Here is a 24,109-nt window from a genome sequence, read left to right on the forward strand (position 1 = left end):
TCATTGTGAGCTCCGCACCGGGCTGCGTGGCCGGACGCCTGCAAACTTTGCACAAAAATCCGGCAAGGGGCGGAGGAGGAGAAGGAGGAGGAGGGTGAGGGTGGCGGTGGGGTGGGGGAGGGAGGGAGGGGGCCGTAGGGGCCGGGGGCCGGCGGGGGGTGGGGAGGAGGAGGGGGGCGGCTTTTTTTTTTTTTTTTTTTGCATAACTCGGCTCGGCCGAGTGGCCTCCGGACTCCCCGCGCCGCTGGGACCGCCGCTGGGACCGAGAGCCCCCGGCTGCCGCATTGCAACAGGCAGGGCCCCGGCGCGCCCCCCGGGCCTCCCCCCGCCCCGGAGCGTCCTCGGCCGGCCCGGGCCGCCCCCCCAAGGGAGGCCGCCCCGGACCTGCGATCCGCTCCCCACAGCTGCCGACCCGGCTGCAAAAAAAAAAGTTTCCGAGTGGCAGGCGGAGAAGGGGGAGAAGGGCAGCTCGGAGCGGCGGGGGGCGGCGGGGGGAGCAGGCCGCGGAGGGCGACGGAGCGCCGGGAGCCCCGGACATGTCCAGGCGGAAGCAGGCGAAGCCGCGCTCGGTGAAAGGTGAGCGAGCGAGGCCCGGCGGAGGCGCGAGCGAGCGAGCGAAGAGGGAGGGAGCGAGGGAGGAGGGACCGGCGAGCGGGCGGGCGGCCGGGGACCCGAGCGAGCGAGCGAGCGGAGAGGAGGAGGAGGAGGAGGCGGCGGCGGAGGAGGCGGAGGCGGAGGAGGAGGAAGAGGAGGGGGAGGAGGAAGCCGCGAGAGGGAGGCGGAGGCGGTGGAGGGGGTACAGCGCGGACACCCTACCCGACCGGACCCTCTCCGGGCCCGGCGCCGCTCCCCGCGGGGGACCCGGGCCTGGGGGCGCCGCTGAGGGGCCCTTGCTGCTCCCTCCGTGAGGGCCCCCGGGCTCGCGTGGCCAATCAAGGGGTGCGGGCCCGACTTGGCGGGGATTGCGAATCTCGGCGGCGGCGGGCGGGCGGCAGGAGGAAGGAAGAGGCGGTGAGAACGGGCGCCCAAGAGGCCCGCAGCTCGGAGGCAGCTCTCGCTGGGCCCCGGGCCTTGCCACCTTTCCTCTGTCCACGCCTTGTCGGCCCGGGACTCCGAGGGCGGCGGGCGTTGCTTGAGCGCAGCCCCGGGCCCCTGCCCTGGCCTCCGGGCGCCCCCTCCCCGCCCCCTGCCCAGGCCGCTCTCCCGGCACGGGCCCCCGCACTTCCTGCCTCCTCCACCGAGGCCAACCGGGCTGGGAGCCACTGCCAGGAGTTCATTGTCTGCGCAGGGCTGGCGGGACGCGGGTCCCCATGGGAGCGCAGCGGCCGCCGTGCGTGCCCCTCGGCCGAGGGCGCCCGGGACCCGACCCCGGGCACCCACATTCTCGACACTCCGTTTAACTTCCTGTATCGGGTCTCCGGAGTGCACAAGTTTATGAGGACGGACACATACACACATACATACACCCCTCTTCGTGTCTGCCTCAATTTCTATTTCTACCGAGAGCCCCTGGCAAGCAGAGGCCCGGGGGAGAAGCCGTGTGAGGGCAACTGAGCAACTCCCTGCCCTTCTCTCCCCACCCGCTGGACTGTCCAGGCCTTGCTGCTTTGTCCTGATTCCAGCCCCTTGGCGGTGGGTGCCCGGCCTCCTGCCCGCGCTGGGAGATGATAGAAGAGGGACAGGATGAGAGAAGATACATCTCTGGAGCCAAAAGTCCCGGGGCCCTTGTCCTCTCCCAATTCCCTTGATGACCTCTGGCCCGAGCCCAGTTCTGCTCTGAAAAGTTCATTTCCTGGAGGCCTGCGCGGGAAGGCGCAGGGCCCCCTGCTCCCTTCCTGCCAGCCTTGCTCCTGGCTGGAAAGGCTAGGACTGAATGTGGCAAGTAGGGTCGTGAGACACCCCCCATTGCTCTCCTTCCAAAGTCCCAGGAGATCGCTGGGCACCCGGCTCATAAGAGATTCTTCCTGTCATCTTAGAAACCCACCAACTCAGTCCAGACTCAGCCTCCTGGATGCTCCCTTTCCTCTTTTTCCTAGAGAGAAGTTGGTCTTGTTTCCCTCACCCTGGCACGCATCCCAATACGGGATAGTTTGGCGGGATCCACAGAATCAGCAGGTCTAGAGGGTATTCTGGTTGAGGGACAAGGAAACCAGAAGAGAGATCTCAAGAAGGGGGCAGGAAAACGATAGATGTTTGTCCTTTTGCTGAATAGAAGGGTTCTCGGCTTGAAATAATATTTGATTTCTTTTCTCTTTCCCTGGCTTACTGATCACTCCTTCAAGAGCCACTTAAGGTGGCCCAGAAGAAAATGTACAATTGAAGTCTTTGGTTGGAAAAACAGTTTTATCTAACTTGGGCAGTTGATTTTGAGTTAAATCTATGCAGAAAAGATTTTTCATAGAGGAAGATACAGAACTTACCTACCTCTAACCTGAATCCATGCCTCCATACTTCCTTCTTTTAGAAGGCGAGACACAGAAAGCAAAGGTAGAACACTTTGCAGGGAACAGATGGGTGGGTGTTTCAGAGTCGCTGGAACCTAATTCTAAAACCACTCTGTATATCTCTGAGAAAGACTCAAGAATTGGTCTTCAGCCTTTCATGAAATGAGCCTGGACGTGATTTTTAATGAATGTCTCTCTCTAAATGTGTATGTGTGTATGTATAGCAGACAATTCAAGCTAAGCGATGGGGGAAAGACGGGAGAGTAGAAATAAGACCAGTGAAGGCATTTTGAGAAGTGTTGTAAATATCAACCACACAGCGCCTTTTTGCCTTTAGAGTCTGAGATCCTCTGTTTCTTCCTGCGGTTCTTTGCATTTTCCAAAAGCAGCTACAACTCTTGTCTCTCACCATTTTGCTATTTACTGGGGTGAACAGGGTGGAGATGTGGCCACTTATCAAACGAGGAATTAAGGGAGAAGATCATTTGAATAGATAAGAGTTATAGCAGGTGATGGATTTATTGCTTTTCAAGAATTGCCTCCACCCTCCCCAAACCCCCTTTCTCAAGCAATATTCAAAAGTGTGTGCTCGAGTGTGGACAGCTCAGCACCAGGTGTTTAAAATGACAAGGTCTTCACCTTTAAAGATGCTTCTTAAGGAACAGTGGTGCCTTTTAAAATTTATTTTATTTTATTTTGCCTCCACCGCTGTGGATCAGGGCTAACGGGGAGGCATTGTGGACTTCCCCAGCCCGCGTATTCCGCTGTGAAAGTCGCTTGACTGTAGAGTGTGTAATTGATCTTGGAATGTGAAAGCCCATAGCAGGAAGGAAAGACAGAAATATAACAATTTCTAATAGATGCTCAGAAAGTGTGATTTGAAACGGGATTGCTGCTTTGAAAATCAAACAGGCCTTGGTGCGGGGGGAGTCTCACTTTCCACTCATGGACACAACCTCCCTTCTGGAGTGGGGTCACTTGTCCCCTCGGGATGTTTGTCCTTCTTTGGAAAACTCAGCTCCCAGGGGACACCCAGCAAACAGGGAAGGGAGCCGGGGCAGTAGGGCAGGGGAGAGAAGAGCCTCTTTGGTTTTCAAAAGCCTTGTGATAAAAAAAACACACACACACCAAAAAACCACGAATGATACAAAAGTCACATTTTCTCACCGATATCCCCCCTCCCGACACCATTCTCTCCCTTTCTGTTTCCTGGTGGTGTGGTGAGGCTGTTGTGAGATGATTTTGTTCCCTTTGATAATTTTGGCCTCATTCTCCGGGGCTCTTCCCATCAGAGCTCTCTGATGTTATTTTGGCTGATCATATCAAGTGGTTTGTTAACCTGTCTCTCTTTACCCACACTGCCTCCTCAGATCCACGAAATAGCCTGTCCATTTATATGGAAAATTAGTACATCTTTTTTCCAGCCTCAGCTTAAAACTTTTGAATAATTGGTAATAGTGTTGATTTTCTCCATCTAGCAACTGCCTGTTAATTACAGTTCTTAATGTTAATTAGCACTCAGGCTCTGTCCACGCACCCCTCAACCCCAAGATCCAAAACTACACCCAGTGACTTCTCTGTGCTCCCCTCCCAACCCCCATCTTCCTCTCTTGCAAGCCCGTAGCTCCTCCAAAGTCCATCTTACAAATTTGGTGGTCTAGGGACTTGGGAACAGTGTAGTTCGCCACTGCTCATGTTTCCATGGAAATAATTGAGATGTAATAAATAGAGGCATTCTGAGGTTACAGGTTTCTTGATTCAGCTGAGACCACATACAAGTGTAAATTGTCGAGATTTGTTTGGCTAAATGTACATGATCTTGTAGGAAGGGCAAAACAAATCCATTATAGATTCTTTAGCTTTCTGTGCGGATTGGGGCAGCTTGACACTTAATGCTAATATTTAATTCTCCCCCCACCCCCACCATTGAAGTCACCAACTCCCAGCTTTGGAAGGGCCTGTCTCACTAGAAAACATCCTTTATGTCTAGTAATGACGGCTTAGAATCTGCCACCTGTTTCCTTGCAAAAACTTGATAAACAATAAGATAAGATAGCTATCTGTCTTGGGCAGGAGGACCCTGCTAAACATTTAACCATAAGGCGTGGAGTGTGCCTTAATAACAAAAGGTGCAAAATGCTGGTGACTGTACAGCCATGAAGCACTGGGTAGAACCAGCCAGCCTTGGCACTGTGGTGGCCTGCTACAGAGCGTTAACAGAGGAGGAGGAGGGGGAGGAGGAGGAGGAGGAGGAGGAGGGAGAAGCAGGGGAGGGAGAAATAGCATCTGATACAGCCTTCCTAGCTGGAGACTAAGGCTGCGGGTCTGGTTCAGTCTAACAGAAAGTTGCAATAATTGCTATATCGGTAGCCAACTCTTAAGCTGGTGGCTGTGGAATTCTTCCCTTGATGTAGGATTTAATAGTCTGGCAATTAGATGCATTGATTTCTCTTAACTGTTCATTTGGATGTGTAAACGGAAGAAACCTGCCACTGAGGCTGATGGTGCAGATGTGCTGCCTGGCTCTTGGAAAAAGGCTGATTTAGATAATAGTGGTAGGAGAATGGATTCTTCAAGGCAGTGTTGGGGCCAGTTCCCTCTTCTTTTAAAATTTCTGCCCATTTTGCAGGAAAATGAACAGCACCTGTTGTTCAGATACTGTTTAAAAATAAACAACGGTACCCAGTTATGTCTGAAAAGTGAGAACATCCTTTTCTGCTGCAGATGCCTATGGAGTGACATTTCTCTCTTTGAGTGACTGGACTGACTTGCATATTTTTGGCAGATGGTCTGTTAGGTACCAGAGGGGAAAGCCACAAAACACCTTGGCTCTGAGTTCCAGAGGGGCCTCCTGCTGGAAGTCAAGTGAGTTCCCTCTCCCCCTCCTAGGGGCCTGGAGTCACCTAGACCACAGTGGTTCTGTCAAGCCCTAAAGAGGTATGGGGACATGGTATCTTCAACCCCTTGGCAGCTGGTGGGCTGTACGACTTCAGTGGCTTGGAGAGTGGGTAGATAATGAGCTCTTGCAAATGTTAGCACCTCTTAACTCCCTGCTCCTGGACCTGCAGGTTTCTGTAAGCGTCACTAACTTCTGACATGCAGGCATCTAAAACCATCTAAAAGCAGAGGAGGGCTAGCTTTCCTGAAGGCCCTATCTTTCTTTTTTTCTTTTTCTTTCTTTCCTTTTCTTTTTTACCGAGGTGTATGGGTGGGTTTAGTTAACTCTTTGTTTGCCCGAGGTTAAGCTGGACTTATCTTTCCTGGACCTTGTCCATGGTACACTAGTGTTTGCAAAGAATATTCTCTTCATGTCTTGAAAATGTTTGCAGTAGATATCAGGGTTCCTTTCTTATCTGCAGGTCCAGGGTAATTACAACAGAATACCTTGAAAACTGTTAGTGGGCTCCCCGTTACTGTGGGTAGCTGAGGAAAACCTTGCTACACCTTGGTGAATTTGACAATTTCTGCAAATTCCTGTCAGCTTGCAAGGGCATTTTGTGTATAAGCATGTTAGTTGGTAATCAGAGTAGTTTGCACCCAACATGGGCTAATTAAGCCTGGATTGGTTATATCCCAATTGAAGTTTTTGGCGCTGTCAGCTCCCCTCTGACTGTGGGAGATGTAGGGTGGAGTGGAGTGGGGGAGATACTGATGGAAACTTTTGATTCATTGCTTACCTGCCAGGATCGGTGGCAGCCAACGATTGGGGTTGTACACTCAGTAAATAAAAATACTTTACCTTTTTAAAGGAGCGCCAATTAGCTGATTGCTCCGTGTGGCTGTCTTTAAGGAGAGTGCTGTTTGCCCTATCTTCTTGTACAAAGGTTTGATTTTTAATGTCTTGTGAAAAGGATTCTCTTTGTCTTGATTGATGTCAGGAATAAAAGCATGATGGTAATATCCTTTTGAAAGCTATTGTATTGTCAGCCCTGGCTGACAGCGGGAGGGCCTCCCAGCGTTATAGATTAGTGCTGTGAAAACACTGACATTTTCTTTGTTACGTTGCTGTTGTTCTACTTGCAAAGTCAATTACACAATGTCGGAGCTCAGTTACCGAGTTGACTTCGGAAGGAGCTATGTCTTTTCATTCTCTTCTTAAAGATATGATTTTCCTTTGCTACTGTTGTTGTTGTTTTATTTTCTTTCTCTTTCTTTTTTGACCTGCTTCCCTCCGGTGACCACCCTCCCTGCCCCGCTAAGAGTCGGAACGTGTTAGCTAGGCAAACACACTCTGGTTTCCATTGTGACAAGTCAAATTCAAAGATTGCCACATCATTATCTCTGAATTCTTCTGCTCATTCCCATTTCAGTGGCTTCTTATTGACGTAGTGACTACAGCAGCCAAGATACATAAGAAAACCCATCAAGTGAGATTATGGTGTTGATAATCTGTTATCAAGTGGGTTGCTCTGGATTTGGACTCCTTAAGGTTGGCAAATTCCGGGTTTTCTTTCTTTTTCTCCTGTAGACACTGACCCGGGCTGAACCAGGTTCCTGGGTTGATGGGATCCCCAGCAAATAGTTCTTTGCCGCAGAAGATTTATAAGCAGTTCGATCTCAGAGGCCGGGGCTGGTGAGTTTGGACTTAGAATCCTGGATGCCATCACGGCAGGGGTAGAAGGGTCTCGTAAGAGAATCTTGTAACCTATCCTTCTCCTGTGGCTCTCCAAGGCGCCTTTCCTGGGTGTCCTTGAACTAGGAGTGATTTTTATTCTCGTCTATGTGTGTGACATCCTGCTGCTGAAAGGGAGGCAAGCTTGAAATGTCCAAAACTGAAAACGATCAGAGTGGATGTTTTCATATACACCTCTCCCACCCCGATCCCTGCCTTCTCCAGAAAGAGAAAACCCGAAATTCCTTAGTTCACTGAACCTGGCTTCCAAAGAGGACAGAACTCGGGGCAAGGAGACGGCTGCCACCGACTCCAGATGACAGGGACCCATCAGGAATCTCTGGCCAAGGACACTAATTGTGGGCCCCCAAAGTTATTATTATGAGCCGCCAGACAAGCTTGTGTTCGCCAGCAATTTGTCAGGACTAATTTTGTTTTTCTCCAATAATTGAAAATTAATGTCTTGAAGTGAAAGCAGATGTTCATGTCATCTTCTGAATTGGGATATAAAATGGGGCTCTGTAGATGGGCTCACTAATTTAACAGCAATTTCCCTCTCGCAGCTAATGGGGGTGTTGGGGCTGACGTCACCTGAGGCCGGGGTCGGGGGATGAGATGAGCATGGGAGAGCGAGCATCAGCTGCACCAGATCTGGTGGCGGGAGCGTTCCTTTCTGAGGGAGAGTACCTTTCTGAGGGAGAGTATGTAAACAGAAATATTTCCTGGGGCTTTGAAACTTAGAGAATTCATTGTTTTGAATACTCATTCACCCAAGAGGTATTTATTGAGATAATTCAAGGCATTACCGGGAAGGAGAGCTTTAGTTTGGGGAGACAGTGGATTCCTGCAGGTTAGAGGATGATGGGCTGTGGGTTCATCACCTTTACCTGGAGTAATGTTGGTTGAAGGTGCAGCTTCGGGGCCCAGATCCTAGAGCTGCTCGCCCTGCTGGTCTGAGGAGGGGCTCAGAACTCTTCATTTCTCTCCCTTTAAAAAATTGAGGTAAGACAGACATAACGTAAAATTTACCATCTTAGCTGTTTGTAAGTGTCCTGTCCAGTGGCATTAAGTACGTTCACATTGTTGTGCAACCATCATCACCGTCAACTTTCATTTTTAGCCAACGCCCAGGTGGTGGTCCAGGGTTTGGGGCTGGGGGCTCTTCACTCATCACCCTCCAAAGAGACTGTTCAGTCCAAGGCCTCCCTTTTCCAAGGAGAAATGAGAGACAGAGGCTCTGAAGACAAAGTGGCTCTGGTAGCTGGTGGTGCTTTTCCTTGGTCTAGCTCGAGAGGGGAGACTGACGTGCCCAAGGCTGGGCAGGACAGGAGATGAGGAGCTGTGGGCTGGGGGCAGGGCCGGAGGGGTGCTTAGGAGCCGTTGAGTGATCTGGTGACCCCTCTCAGGATTAGAACATTTGTTCTCTCTCCTTTGGGGACACCATTCCTCTGGAGACTGAGACTGGCAGAGCTGAGGTTGCCCCATGGCCCCCACACCTGCCTGCTAGGACCCAGGCAGCCCCTCTGGCTTGCCCAGCCCTGCACACTTCAGGCCCGTCTGTCTGTGATGGGGAAGGGGAGGGAAGCTGCTCTGGAAGGGCCACTTAGTTCCCTTGATTTCTGCCTCTGGCCCGTGTGGCTCTGGTACTGCCGACACTTCATACCCTTTTCCTCCTTGGTGGTGCCAGGTACATTTTTCCTCCCCTGGTTTTTTTCTGTAATTGAAATTTGCCCTTTCGTTACCTGGGCATGAATTATTTTTTGCAGCGTTGTCATTCCCTGTCCTGCTGTGAGGTTTATCTCTTCTGTTGATCCTAATTAAATAAAACATACTGTTCACCTAACTCCTGTTGCACTGAATTTTACCTGCCTGAGGCAGAGTAATGGCCATCTGGGCTTGGTTAGGGAGCAGGGCATGGCTGGATAAGGGAGCTGGGATGGTAGTGGCTACCACATCCGGGCTGGGTGTACCCCCTTGGCCTGGGAGCCGCAGGACCTTGTAACCACCAGCAACATGTGGCCTATTTCTGGTTCCTGAACGTGAGATACTGCTTTGTCCTTAGCCCCCTGGGACTGCAGGCCTGAACTTGGGGAGAGGAGAGACAATCACCAGCTCCAGAGAGCCCCCAGGGTGAGGGAGGAGAGCGGTCTCCCAGGGCCCTGGATGGAAAGATGGGGCAGGCTCCTGTCACCTGGGGTGGAGGCTGCAGAGTGCGCTGGGTTCTCTGGGGAGCCAAGAGCAGAGCACATGCTCTCAGTGCCCAGGACAGCTCTGCAGATGTCCTGTCCCCTCAGGGAGAGAGGGACCAGCCAGGCATACACGTTGGGAGGATTCAGACCTTTACTATTTTTGCCTTTGAACTTCTCAGAATCCTGAAAATCCCGGGTTGAAGAGGAACCTTGGAGGTCACCGTCTTTAGACTTCTTTGCGGGTGTTTGTGGCATCCTTAGTCTCAGCCAGTCTGGACTCACACACCTTCAGTCTCAGGGAGCTCACTTGGCACATCTCTGCATTTTTAGCTTGAATTTCACATGCTCCTCTTTCCATTAAAATGCAGTGTGCCTCCTGTAATGTAGGTGTGTTGGTCCTGGGGCTGTCTCTTGGGGCCGCAGGGAGTAACTCAAGTCTCCATTCCCCAGAACAGCCCTGTTGAGAGTTGGCAAAGCTGGCCTTACTCAACTTGCCCAGGGGAAGGACTTCTTCGTTTGGGACACGGTCAGCCCAGTGGGCTTCCAAGGCTCCACACTTACTTGCATATGACCTTGACTTGGGCTTCTGGGTCCTTGTGTTTAAAAAGGATTTGTTAGATAAATGAGTAACTGTGTAAACTGTTGAGGGAAGAAATGAATGGGTGGACAAGTGAATAAGTGAATAGTGAAAAAATGACTGCTTAATGAGTAGATGAATTCCTACATGAGTGAGTGAGTGAATGAATGAGTGGGTGAACTGGTAGGGAGCAGAGATCATCTGCTTTAAAGGTGACTGGGGCTCACGGCTGGCATCTTGGGTGGTCTCTCCCGTCCCCTCAGCTGGCCCCTATTCTGTTCAGGAGGTGGGAGATGTTCCCCCTGGAGGACTGGGAGCCCTCATGCCCCTGGGGTTATGGTGCTTTGTGCCATTTCCCCTTCGTCCTCAGCCCAGAGGGAGGTGGGGCTGTGTGTAACACTCTCTTCTATGAGGTTGTAGCTACTGTTTTAAAAATTTTTTAAATTATTTTTTAAGAATTTATTCATTTTTTTAATTGAGGTATAGTCAGTTGATAGTGTTGTGTCTAATTTCTGGTGTACGGCATAATGTTTCGGTCAGACATATTCATACATATATTCCTTTTTATATTCATTTTCATTATAGGTTATTATAAGGTATTGAATATAGTTCCCACTGCTATACAGTATAAACTTGTTTATCTATTTTATATATAGTAATAGTATCTGCAGATCTTGAACTCCCAATTTATCCCTTCCCACCCCCTTCCCCCACTGGTAACCATAAGTTTGTTCTCTATGTCTGTGAGTCTTTTTCTGTTTTGTAAGTAAGTTCATTTATGTCTTTTTAAAAATGTAATTTAATTTAATTTTTTAGCTTAAATATCTTTTTTTTTTTTGTATTGAGTTACAGTCAATTACAATGCATCAATCTCTGGTTTACAGCTCAATGTCCCAGTCATGGACATACATACATATATTCATTTTCATTTTTTTCCATTAAGATTATTACAAGATATTGAACATAGTTCCCTGTGCTATACAAAAGAAACTTTTAAAAAAAATCTATTTTTATATATAGTGGCTGACATTTGTAAATCTCAAACTCCCAAACTTATCCCCTCCCACCCCCTTTCCTCGGTAACCATAAGATTGTTTACTAAGTCTGCGCGTCTGTTTCTGTTTTGTAGATGAGTTCATAGTGTTCTTTTTTTAAGATTCCACATATGAGTGATATCATATGGTATTTTTTTCTCTTTCTGGCTTACTTCACTTAGAATGACAGTCACTAGGTCCATCCATGTCGCTGCAAATGGCATTATTTTATTTTTTATGGCTGAGTAGTATTCCATCGTATAAATATACCACAACTTCTTTATCCAGTCATCTGTTGATAGACATTTAGGTTGGTTCCATGTCTTGGCTATTGTATATAGTGATGCCATGAACATTGGGGTGCATGTATCTTTTTGCATTAGAGTTCCCTCCAGATATATACCCAGAAGTGGGATTGCTGGATCATATGGTGAGTCTATTTTTAATTTTTTGAGGAATCTCCATACTGTTTTCCATAATGGCTGCACCAAACTACATTCCCACCAACAATGTAGGATGGTTCCCTTTTCTCCATACCCTCTCCAGCATTTATCGTTCGTGGACTTTTTAATGATGGCCATTCTGACTGGTGTGAGGTGACACCTCATTGTAGTTTTGATTTGCATTTCTCTGATAATTTTTTCGTATGTCCACTGATCATTTGTATGTCTTCATTGGAGAAATGCTTGTTTAGGTCTCCTGCCTATTTTTGGATTGTGTTTTTTGTTTGTTTGTTGTTAAGTTGTATGAGCTGTTTATATATTCTGGAAATTAAGCCTTTGTCAGTCACATCATTTGCAAATGTTTTCTCCCATTCCATAGGTTGTCATTTTGTTTTGCTATGGTTTCCTCATTCATGTCTTTTTTCCTCATGCATGTCTTTTTTTTTTTTTTCAGATTCCACATATAAGTGATATCATATGGTATTTTTCTTTCTCTTTCTCGCTTACTTCACTTAGAATGACAATCTCTAGGTCCATTCATGTTGCAGCAAATGGCATTATTTTATTCTTTTTTATGGCTGAGTAGTATTCCTATATATATATATATATATATTTATTCCTATATATATGTGTGTGTGTATATATATATATATATATATATATATATATATATATATATATACATATATACATACTACAGCTTCTTTATCCAATCATCTGTTGATGGACATTTAGGTTGTTTCTATGTCTTGGCTATTGTAAATAGTGTGTAGCTACTGTTTATGGAAGGCTTTATGCCAAGGGTTGTGCTAGATTGTAAAATGTTTTTAAACAATAAAATCAATATGAGACTTTTGTACTAACTTTAAATAAAACAGAGCTTTAAATTGAATAAACTCTCCCTTCTCTGCTTCCTGCCACAATCCTATATTTGACCCAGCTTGGTGCTGGCCAGGACTCTGCTGTCTAGCCTCCACTAAGTGGCCTTTGGACCTTCTGCATTTTTTAGGGGCCATTTGCCCCTGAATAGTATCAGGAGGGAAAGATGGGTTGGGAGAATCATGCAGGAAAGAGAAAATAGGATCGTTTGCAGGGGAACCTGCCAGTAAAATAAAGCTCAGCATAAAAAAGAAAGACCCGCCTACTCGCTGAAAATTGATTTATTTCTCTTGTAGGGGAGGGTTGTGGTTTGGAGGAGGTATGTGCTGTGATCTTGGGCATCTCCCTCTGTGGGCCTCTGTTTTCCTGTCTATAAAATGGGATGGAACTGGTTGGCTTGGCTGTCAATCTTGGTTGGTGTAGGATTTCAATTCCTGGAACATTCGAGTGGGAAAACACTGGATGCTTTAGCTTTAACATAATACAGGCTAGAAAGATATTGTTAGGTCTTTTCAAGGTACGTTTTAAGTGATGGGTCCATAGAGTGAGAATTCTGAAGTCTAGGGAGTCCTCCAGTTCGAGCCTCCTTTGCTTCTCTGACCCTTCGGAGGGTTGAGGGGGAACATCAGACAAGAGAAGGCATGACTGTGCTGCCGGTATCTTTTCAGGTGCCTGAGAGTCCAGCCTGATGTGCCCCTGGCTTTTTTGCCCCCAGGGCCTTTGCCAAGCCTCCTTGGAGCAGGCTCCCCAGTACTCCTCTAATCCAAGGGCATTGTGGGCGGGGAAGGTTCGAGTCCCACATATGCCCATCCAGAGCCACCAGCATGGCCAGCCCAATCCCAGGGAGGATGTGGAGGGATGGTCATGACCAAACACTCACCTGTGCCAGGCCCCGCCTTCAGCTCTTCCCACCTGTTCTCACAACAGCTCTCTGATTTATTTCACGGTTACACAAACCGAGGCCCAGAAGGACCTTGCCCACAGTCACGTGGCTGGAGGGGGCAGAAGCGGGATTAGCCAGGCCCTGTCCAGCTCCGGAGCCTGTAGTCAGTAATGTTACCTTTACTTATAACTGCCCATGGGGCCTGAAAAGACAGCAGAGAAACTTGTGCTTTCTCCAGGGGCTGGAGAAGTCCTTGGACTCTGGGCTAGGAGAGAGGGCCGTGAGTGAAGGCAGGAGTGCTGTCCTGTTCCCCACCCATCCGTGTACTCCTTTTGGGCTGTCCATATCCACGTCTTTCAAAAAAAATGATTTACACATCTTAAAAAATAATTTAATCCCCTCCTTCCCCAGAGATGAGCACTGTTATCCACAGTTATCTTTCCTCCCACACCTCTTCTGTGGTAGATTTACACAAAAACATATGTATATACACCAATGCATACATAATTTTAAACCAAGATGCTATCATATTCTGCTTGACTACACTTTCTCTTATTTGCTGTTTTCACGAGGCAGTGAGTTTCCAATCTTGGTTGCACATAAATGTCATCTTAGGCACTTAAAGAGATAGCATTACCTGGGCCCCACCATAGACCAAGTAAGTAATCCAGACTCTTGAGGTTGGGGCCCCAGGTCAGTTTAGTTTAGTTTAGTTTTGTTTTGTTTGAAAGCTTTCAGGTTACTTCAAGTGTGCAGCCAGGGTTAAGAACTATTGGTCTAGGAGACACCATCATGTTAGTATTATAGACAACTCCCCTTCAACAGCTGTAACGCCATCGAATGGGTATACCAGCATTTATTTACTGTCCTCTCTTGAGGGATGTTTAGTTCTTCACTGTTATAAACAAGGATGCAAGGAGCATCCTTGCTTCTAAATCTTTGTGTTTCTTAGGCTAGATTCCTAGAAGTGGAATTGTTAGGTCAAAGGGTAGTCACTTGAAAAATTTGAAGGATATTTGCAAATTGCCCTCCACAAAGGATGTACCAATTTACCCTTCAATAATAGTGTGAATGCGTGTTTCTCCTAATCCTTGCCCACATATGATGTGTCCCATTTTTTCTTTTCTTGTCCTTCTCCTCCTCTTTCTTTTTCCCCTTTTTCCTTTTTGCCAATCTGGCAGGCAAGAAATAGTTCATTGTTTTAATTTGTACTTCCCTGATTTCTAGTGAGGTTGACCATTTTTCTTATCATTATAAAACATTTTAATTTCTCCTTTAAGAAGGGGAACTGCACTGCACTCTCTGAATGTGGAACTTGGGGATTTGGACATTTCTTTCCCTCAACTAGTCTTTAGTCATAGATCTTCTTCCATCTGTCCATCCATCCATCTACTCATCCATGCATCATCCATCCATCCGTCCTCCATTCATCATCTCTCCATCCCTCTGTCATTCATCCATCCTCTTCTCTTCGCCCATCACTTCCCTTTCCTTCCTTTTCTTCCATCCATCCATCCATCCATCCATCTGAATCCTGAGTATCTTACCCAGGTGAGTATCTTAGCCTGAGCTCCAAGGAGAATGCAGAGATGAACCAAATCGAGGCCATACCCTCAGGGAGCCCACAGTCTGGAGAGGATGTACAGCCCTAACCACAGGACCAGACAGGGCAGCCCAAGCCCAGGAGGTGCAGGTTGAGGGCTGACAGAAGTTGGAGGGGCTCCTTTTGATAGGGGGAATCAGGCATGGCCTGGAAGAAGGGGTAGTGTTTGATCTGGGCTCAGGACAGAATCACAGCACCCAGGGCAGCTAACATTTGACGAGCACCCCTGTGTGCAGGCCCTGGGCTGTGTACTTTCTAGGCCGTATCTCAGTTCGTCTCGACACTCACTCCTGACCGCTGAGGCGGAGGTCTTAGGCTTTCTTTCTCACAAGCAGTAATGGATCTTGGAGAACCGTTAGCCGAACTCCTTCTCATGTGACTGGTCAGACTTTCCAGAGAGGGCAAGTCGGACGTCCAAGGTCACACGATGATCTTGTGGCAGAATTGTGCCTGGGGGCAGGGCAAGGAGGAGAGGAGGAGAAGGGGTGGACCTTGCTGCTGCCGCTGACCTAGACCAGGGTCTGCCTTGGGAACAAGTTGGACTTCTCAAGCCCTCTCAAGATCCTGATCAGGTAGACCTGAACTCCCACGTCTTATCCCACCTACTTCCTTGCCATGTTGATCGTGAGCCTCAGCCTCATTTTCTGTGAAAGGGGGGCTCCACTCCCAGGAAAGGAGTGAGAAAGCTTTGTAAAACTGAAATGGCCACCCGGGATGGGGGTAGGACTCACACTCTGAAGCTGCCTCACTTTCCATTCTCTCCCTCTCTCACCTATACGTTTGCACTCAGAATGCAACACCAGAGAAAATTCTTGGGTAAAACCTAACTTTAACCTGTTGCCCGCTGGGGCCACCCTACCCTCTTGGTGGTGCCAGGTTATGAGTGAGGTTTCTGCATGCCTCATTCTCCCCACCTGGTCCAGGACAGCTGTCTTTCTAAAGGGGTGCACTGGCCAGGCACAGGGAAGGGGACTGTGTGGGAGGGTGTATGCCCCAGAATGGGTGTGCATGTGTGTGTCTGTGTACATGAGTCCGTGTGTGCCTGTGGGTGTGTGCATGTGTGTGTGAGTCTGTGCATATGTGTACTAGCTGGAGTTCGGCTGTGTGTCCAGGTATGATGCATGTGTGGGTGTGTGAATGCCAGACTCCAGGGGGGGAAGAGACTCTTGTCATTGGTTTCATGGTTCAGACTATGAGTACAGGGGTAGAGACCACACATGGGTGGTAGACTTTGTTCATTAATTTACCTTACACTCATTCATTGAGATGCTTTTGGAGCCCCTACTATGTGCCAAGCACCATGCTAGACTTGACCCCACTAAAACAAAGAGACAAGTCCTTTCTCCTTGATAAGATTCTGTTTACATCTATAAAGCCATGGTTGTGAGGGTGAAAAATGAGTTGGTATTGGTGGTTCCCGAAATGTATTCCAGGGCTTCGCTGATGTTCCACCAAAAGAATAAAATATTTCCTGTGGCCAAACCCATTTGACAACCACTGTGTTGAACAAAGTTAGAAGTTCTTTTTTTTTTTTTTTTTAACTTTCTGGGCTTCTCAGAGCCTTTAACATGCTACTGTGGGACTTGCTCAGAGATGTTAATAGTTTCTGATTTCCAACCTTCTTGATCACTTGTCAGGGAGTCCTACTACCTGGGTACAGTGTGGGTTTCTAGTCTTTTGAGGTCTACTATAATGACTGGCTTACTCGTTCATTTATTTATTCATCCCACGCATGCTTATTAAGCACCTACTATGTGCCAGCCACTCTTCAAGTTTATCCTAGTTGGGAGTGAGAGCCCATCTACAAGTACGTGAGTCAGTAACATAATTGCTGGGAAATGAAGCAGGTCCTGGGACAGGCTGGGAGTGGTGGGGAAGGCTGTCCAGACAGGGCCATCTGTGACATCTGGGAGGTGACACCTGAGCCCAGGGTGATGGGGGTGGTCATGAGGGGAGTTTCTGGCTGGAAGCCTTTGCAACTGGTGCTTTGGTGGGGCTGGGGGATGTGGGAGGTGGAGGTACTTCTCTGGGCCTCTGCCTCCTCAACTGGGAGGACACACCACTGGCCCAGCCCTTTGGTTTCTGTGTAACAGTCCAGGCCCCAGAGAGAGGCTTCTCCTGGTGGTGAGTCAGTTTGATGCGGCGTTTTCTGAGCAAGGACGGCTTCTGACTCCTAGTCTTGCCCTAGGGGACTCAGTGGCGCTCCTCCCCAACCATGAAGTCCTATCTCCACGGAGGGCTCGGGGAGGGGGCCGTCCCTGGGCAGGCCGGCTCCGAGCACCACCCAGCAGAGCCCCTGCCTGTCCTAGTCACTGCCGGGTCCCCAGTGCCTGGCACTGGACCCACATTCCCACCCCTGTCTGACAGATGGGAAAATGAGGCCAGGAGGCTCCCACAGCCCATTCCCTCAGAGGCTCAGCCCAGAATCCAACCCTTCTCCAAGCCAGGGCTGTGACCCGAGGCCGGTGGGGTGGGGAAAGCACAGATTTCCAGGACGGGAGGTGGGATTTCGGGCCCTCAGGGACCCTCCTGGGTTTGTCTGTAGAGTTGCCGGTGTGGTTTGGGTCCTGGGAGATGAGAGAAGGGGAATGGAGAAGTGGTGGGGAAGGGCTAGGAGATCTGGGGTTGGGGAGGGGGCGGGAAAAGAGATGGGGTGGGGGCCCACGGGAGGGGACTCGGGACACGTCCTGCCCAGCGAGCCTGGCCAGTCGGCGGGGCGCTTGGGAACGCGGCCCCTCCCCGGGCCCTCGTCTGCCCGCCCCGCGGGGCGGCCCCGGGACCCCTTTGAGGCAACCGTCCTGGGAACGCGTCGGGCCGCCCCCCGCCCGGGAGGGCTCCATGGCTGCGGCGCAATAACTCAGGCCCAGGTTTGGGCACAAAGCGGCCGCGGCGGGGGGCTGGCTGGGAAGGCGCGGGCTGCGGCGCTCGCTCGCGCTACCCGGGTGGGGCCGGGGCTTGTTCTGCACCGCAGGCCGCCCCCGCCCGCCCGCCCCTCGGAGTCTGGGGCTGGCGGGGCCCAGCTGTCGCCCCCAGGACTCCTGAGTCCCCGGGCCCAGAGCCGGGGGCGGGGCGGGCAGGCGGCGGCGGCGCCGTCCAGCCCCCAGCTGGGTGCCGACCGGTGGGTGGGCTGCGGCCCCCGCTGGCCAGATGTGCGCCTGGGGGGAGCCCGCCGCGACCTGGAGAGCGGATTGGCCCGCAGCTTTGGGGCGGGGCGGGGGGAGGGCATTTGACCACCGCAGAGGCCATCCCAGAGTGTACAATAATAAAGAATAAATGCCCTCGATTGCTTCTGAGCACTTCACGTTTAAGCTTCGCAACAACCCTCTGAGGTAGATTCTGTGATTATCCCCGTTTCACAGAGGAGGAAACTGAGGCCCACGGTGGCAAAACAAATCGCTCGTCTCACAGCTGGGACTAGACAGGATTTGAACGCAGGCACTCTAGCCCCAGAGCCGTACTCTGCCCATGTACAGCTCCCAAGTGTGCAAGTATGGGGATTATGGGAGTGCAATTCTGAGTACGCTTGCATATGTTCAAGAAGTTACAGACAAAAGATTTGCAAACAGATCTAGTGATTCTGCGTTTGCCACTTAAAACTCACTCACTCATTCAATCACTGGATGGATACTTCCTGACTTCATTCATTCCCTGGATGCATATTTCTGACTCTGTGCTAGGTCTTATTGCTGGATGCACAGTGATGAGTGAATAGGACTGGGTCCCTGTCTTCAGTGAGCTTGCAGTTTAGTTGGGGGCGGGGTAGTAAGAATGACAATAGTGAACAGTTACATCAATATGCAGTTGGGGTGACCTGATGGTCCATTCTGGGGAGTCCCCCAGGACTGTGGGCCTTGAGGTTGAATGACTCCAGAGGTTTGCAGAACCTCTGGCGTGGCATGGTTCCAGAGATTCTCATGGACATCTCCAAGTACCCAGGCAGTAGGTTGGAGGTGTCCCTCCTCATTTGCCAGACGAGAAGCGCTGATCCAGAGAAGCCCACAGCCTTGCCTGGCTCCCACTGCACCTATGTAGCACAGTTGGTGTCCAGTTGTTAGTCAGGCTGCTCATTTCCAAAGTCCCCGTATCCCATGGATAGGGGCTCTGACCCCTAGGCCCTGGCTCCCGTGGTTGGAAGTGGAGGGAATCCCAATGCTTTGTCGGTACCCAAGTCTCTGAGCTGTCCCCATCCCTCTGACCTCCAGTCAGGCCAGTGAGAAGACAGCTGCCTCCATGCGTCTGCTCCATCCACAATTCAGTGTGAATTGGGTATCTGAATGGGCTTTATTCTGAATTTTTTGTCTCCATTGCCTCCAAATATCCTTTGCTCAGGCTGCTCTGGGAGCTTAAGGCCTGTTGTAGGTTCTGGGTCTGAGCCTGGGGTAAGGCTGGGCCTGTTCTCAGCCCTTTCTGTGCATTTGGTCCTGCCTTATTTTTGTTAGGAGAGTTTCAAGTCTGCTCCACTCTGTGGACACTGGTTTGGCTCGGGCCACAGGGATGGCAGGAGGGGTTAATATTTATTGAGGTTTGGTGATATATAATATAATGAATAAATGCTGAGTGCTTTATTCATATTTTCTCATGAATCCCCTCAGCAGCCTTCTGAGTCTGGCACCATTACATTTGCCATCCTGCAGGTGAGGAGCGTTGAGGGTCAGCCTGAGGTCCAATGTTACATGTCACAATCAGGCTGCCTGACACCGTGATGCCTGCCCAAGTAACTCCCAGAGCCACCGTCTGTGCTCCTGGTGGATGAGTGGCCTCCCCTCCCCCAGGGGCCAGGCTGGGAGACAGACCCATAAACAGTTATGAACTCTGAGGCTGGTAACACCATGTTCCCCCTGAGGACCCAGCTGGTGGCCAAGTTCACACTCCCCAATTTGCCTCCCCCCTCCTGCCTGCCTGGGCCTACTCCTCAAGTTCAGTTGAGGTAGAAGCAGCATGGACAGATTAGGGTAGGAGGATAAGGCCAGGTCTTTGGGACATTTTGGGTAGCTGGTGGACAGGGCTGTACCTGCTTCCTGGTTTTTTAGGAACTCCACTCCCAGCCAGGCCAGCCTGTCTCTTCTGCTATAGATGGGAGGTGCTTACTTGCCCCATTTAGGGTGGGGAATCCTCCTTTCTGTTGTCTCCCCCTTACCCCTAAGCCCCAGGAGTCCAGCTGGCTCAGCCCAGGAATCTTGGATGTGGTGGTTGGGGGTGGGTGGCCTTGCTAAGGGAACTCAAAGATTTAAAGAGCCCTGTCCTCTGGGCCTCTCTCTGTTTCCACTCAAACTGTCCCTTGGGCCCAGGAAATGGCCTGTGAGCCTGCATCTTCTCCCCCACCAAATATCTTCCCTGGAGCTTGGGTTTGAACCGAGGGTGCATGCCCCTCCAGGGCTGGGTTTCCAGGCAGCCCTTCAGCTGAAGCCCATCTTGGCCAAGAGGCCCAGGAGGAGCAGCTCTTCCCCTCCCTCCTCAAGTCCCTCTCCCTGGGCACCGACCCTCTGCATTCCCTGCCCTCCACCCCCTCCTGTGCAGGCTTCCTGGAACCCAAGGACCCTGGAGGTTTCTGGACCATATCGAGTTGCCTGGGTGGTTGTTTCTTTTTTTTTTTTTTTGGCCCCTGCAGGGTGGAGGAGCTGGGAGAGAAGCCCATGATTGGGCCAGGGCCAGCCAGGGGTGGAGGCTGACTGGAGCCCGTGTCTCCCTGGGTGGAGCTGTGGCCCCCCCCCAGCCCCTACCTCTCTGTGGCTTCCCCTCTTAGCTGGGACCAGCCCTGTTCGGCATTTCCTGCCTCCCTCCCTTTCATTTTGCACCAGGCTCCCCAAGGACACCCCTGGGTGGGATGTGGGGCCCACTCTAACCGTTCTCCCTGGTGACTGGGGCCTGACTTGACCTGGCACTGCCACAGTCCTGCTGAGTCCGGGCCCAGGATGGGGTCAACTAGATTGCTTCTCCTTACTCACCCCAGGCCGCTCTTCCTGGCTGGTCTGCTGGGTTTAGCTGGGCCCACCTCCAGGTCTGAGCCAGGGGGCCGGAGCTGACTGAGTGCTCCTCACAGACCCCTTGGCTGGGGACTGGTGGGGGGTGGGGCTCTGGAAGAGGCTGAGGGGCTGGGGGAAAATGGAGCCCTCAAGGCCGCGGGGTGGGAGAAATGGAAGGACTAACCCTCTCGGGGCAGGAGCCAGAGCTAAGACCCCTTACAGTTAATTCTGAGGTGCTTCTGAGAACCCCAAGTCCTTGGTAGCTTTGCCGTACATCCCCCCCCCCCCCAGCCAAGAACCACTGCACACATGGTTTTGCTTTTCCAGGCATCCTCCCCTGGTCCCCTCCCTCTGGGTGCCTTCTGAGCTCCTCGGGCCCCTCCCCCAGTTCTCCTGGGCCCCCTCCTTCCTCCTTGACCCACTTTAGTCCCCTGTTGCTGGGGGAGGGGAGTGCACAGCCGGCGGCTCTGATCCTGGCTGCCTCCCCCAGCATCCCTTGGGGCGGGCTCTGGATGGAGCCAGCAGGCTGAGCCGGCCCGGCCCCAGGGACTGGCACACGACGTGCTCCGAGTGGCAGCCTCCCTGCCCCCTCCATGGACAGACAGTTCTGGACAGCTGCCCTTGCCGAGGCCCCTGGGAGGCCCTGCCAAGGCCAGGCTCCGGTTTCCCCCAGCCCCAGAGAGCTGCTGCTCCAGCGGTCCCTCCTACCACTGCCTTCTTGCCGAGCCCACTTCCCAGAGGGGCTGTGAGGCAGGGCCCACACCCATTCTTCTAAGTCTCTATTGGAGAGACAGGAGCTGGGGTCAGGTTCCAAGTCTGCTGTTGATCTGTGTGACTTGGGGGAATCCACCAACCCTCTCTGGGCCTTAGCTGTGGAAAGAAGGACTTGGACCAGATAGTTAAACTTTACTGAGCATCTACTATATTCTGAGGACTCAGCTAAGCATTTTACATTTATGATCTTCATTGTATTGTCACAATGATTTTGTGAGGCATGCTTTCCCAACCCCTATTTTAAGGATAAGGCAACTGTGGCATAGAAAGGGAAAGTAACTTGCTTGAGGTCACACAGATTGTATGTGGTGGAACCACAGGGGTTTGAGTCCAGGCAAACTTGATGAGATGAATTTTCATTGCCCTAATATTCTATAATTCATCCTGATGCTGGGGCTGTTAACCCTTCCTGGACTACTGCATGGCTGTCTAAGGACTTGAGATCCTCCTCCAGGGGTCCTGCCTGAGACTCCTGTCACTCTGTCCTGCTCTGCCCTGCTTGGGAGTTGCCTGGGTTCCCAAGCCTGCCCCCTGTCCTGCAATAGGCTGTGGGAAGCCAAGGCCCCAGGAAGCCCCCACATCTGGGAACTGGCTCCATCCTCAGTCCTAATTCTGTAGTCCAGGGGCCCGGCCCTGTGTGTGATCACTCTGAGCACAGGATGTGTCCTGGCTTCCAGCACTGCCAATGCAGAAGCCATGAGCCAGCGGGAATTTCCGCATGGCCTCCCTGCATGAGCACCAGCCCAGCCCTGCGGAACCCCCCGCACACGCTGCCCCTCCTCGCTTCCCACAACCCCACCAAAAAACAAATGTGAAAAATGGGGTGTCGGGCCCTGAGGGTGCTGTTCAAGTCTGGGAACCATGCTTCTCTAATCTCTGCATTTTCTGTCTTTTCCTCCTTGAGTCTTGACATCTGTCCATCCTCTGGGAACCTTTTCATTTCATCATCATTGTCTTGCTGAATAGAGGAGGGGGTGGGTGGTGGTGGTGGGCTCTGGGAGCAAAGTCAGGATATCTTTTCTTATTTGCCTAATTTCCTCGCCTAAACGTATCTTGTGATTAAACATTTTCTTAGTGTGCTTGGTCAGGGCCGGGCCGAGTTTCTTTTCATAAACATTGGCAAGTGAATTTAACAGCCCTGTTTGTATTAGCTGGAGGTTTCATTTGCATAGTGATTGTTCTTATGAAACAAAATAATCACTGCTAGTTTATGAAACTGTATAAATACTGGGGTCTGAAGCTGGGTGCATGCGCACGCCTTTCTTCCCGCATGGAAATCCATCCATCCCTTTTGGGGAGGAAACTCAGGCTCCAGGAAGAGCCAAGCACAGAGAGTTTTTGTGGTAGAGAGGTGTTTCCTGGACTGTGGATATTGCCTATGTGTGGAGCTTGTGACCCCCATTCTGATCAGGGGCACGGGAGGGGGTCCGGTAGAGGTGAGCAGAAGGAAATCTCCAGACTCCTGTATGTTGCTCTTCCAGTCTTTCTGATTAAGGTTGCAAACTGGTGGCCTGAGGCTCAGTGTTGCCCACAGATATGTTTTGATTGGGTTGTGCTGTGTTTGAAAGAAACAAACCCACATTTTAAAATGTGGAGATTTCACAGAAACATTCATTCAAATTTCTTGCTTCTCTCGCTAACAAATGGGCAGATCTGGTTCCCCTAGGCCCACGGTCCTGCCTGGCAGCAGTCCTGGTGGTGGGAGGGGGGCGGGGGTGGAGGCTGCTCCTGCAGGTGCTCTGCCTGCCACCCCCAAGGGATTTGGGATCCTGATTGCAGTGGGTCTGTTCACTCAGTGTCCTGCAAGCTTGAGGCTCAGTGATTCACTGGGACGCCCTCTGGGTGCCCTGCTCTGATCTGTTGTGAGATGTCTGCTCAGACTCTGCCTATTTGAGGAGCTACCCCTGAGCCCCTTGGCTTCGCTCCAGGGGCTGTGGGTTCCAGGCCTCCTGATGTCCATATTGGCCAGGGGCAGAGATCTGGAAAAGGAGCCACTTTGGGAGATCACACTCTTATTCCCAGGGGCTTGCTTTTGCTCAGAATGTTCCTGGCCTCCTCCTCAGTGGCTCCCTTTAGAGCCTACTGCCCCCAGAAGACAGGCAGGTGTTTCATGATCTCACACTGTTTTTTAGATTCAAGCAGCATCGCCCAGCTTGGTCAGCAGGCTTGGCCCAAATGACTTTTTAGCTGATTCTAATACATTTTAAACCTACTCGTGTTGGGTGGTCCCAGAATAATACCTGTGCATTTGGAAATGGTTTGACAAAGGGTCTGGGCTGGAGTTGGATTTAGACTTACGGATTGGTGCCTGCCCCACGCTTCTAGATGAGCTGGCCTGGGCAGCAGAGCCCTCAGGTATTTGGTGACTTTTCTCTTTGTAGGAGGAGAAGTCAGAAGTAACAAAGCAAGTGGGTGAAACATCAGGGCCAGCAGCTTCTTCACTCTGCAGAGCTCTGTCCCCAGCCTGAGGCTCTCGAGCACCACTTAGGAAGGCAGCTCCTGTCGATCCCATTGTGCCTCCAGGCCTTCATCGTGTACAGCCCTGGTTGGAAACCACACTCAAGGCCCTGTTTCCTATAGAGTGTCTTGTGTTATCCTCACAGCAGCTCTAAGTGGTAGTTATATTATTCCCATTGTATAGACAAGGAAACTGAGGCTTTGAGGCCCCAGGTCACACAGCTGGTGAATGGAGGAGTAGAGATTTGAAC

At 50.9% G+C, this 24,109-nt stretch overlaps 1 protein-coding gene across 1 annotated transcript in view; it reads left to right on the forward strand.

The window, feature by feature from the left end:
- The first annotated feature begins 216 nt into the window (after window positions 1–216).
- Window positions 217–24,109, forward strand: part of ZNF423 (zinc finger protein 423) — a 313,307-nt gene continuing 289,414 nt past the window's right edge. Inside the window, exon 1 of the mRNA XM_064489189.1 lies at window positions 217–576. Coding sequence (XP_064345259.1) covers window positions 537–576 — 40 coding nt within the window. The 5' untranslated portion in view covers window positions 217–536. The remainder of the gene's footprint in view (window positions 577–24,109) is intronic.

Source organism: Camelus dromedarius, chromosome 9 (assembly GCF_036321535.1).
Source record: "Camelus dromedarius isolate mCamDro1 chromosome 9, mCamDro1.pat, whole genome shotgun sequence".
In the NCBI taxonomy this organism is placed as follows: domain Eukaryota; kingdom Metazoa; phylum Chordata; class Mammalia; order Artiodactyla; family Camelidae; genus Camelus; species Camelus dromedarius.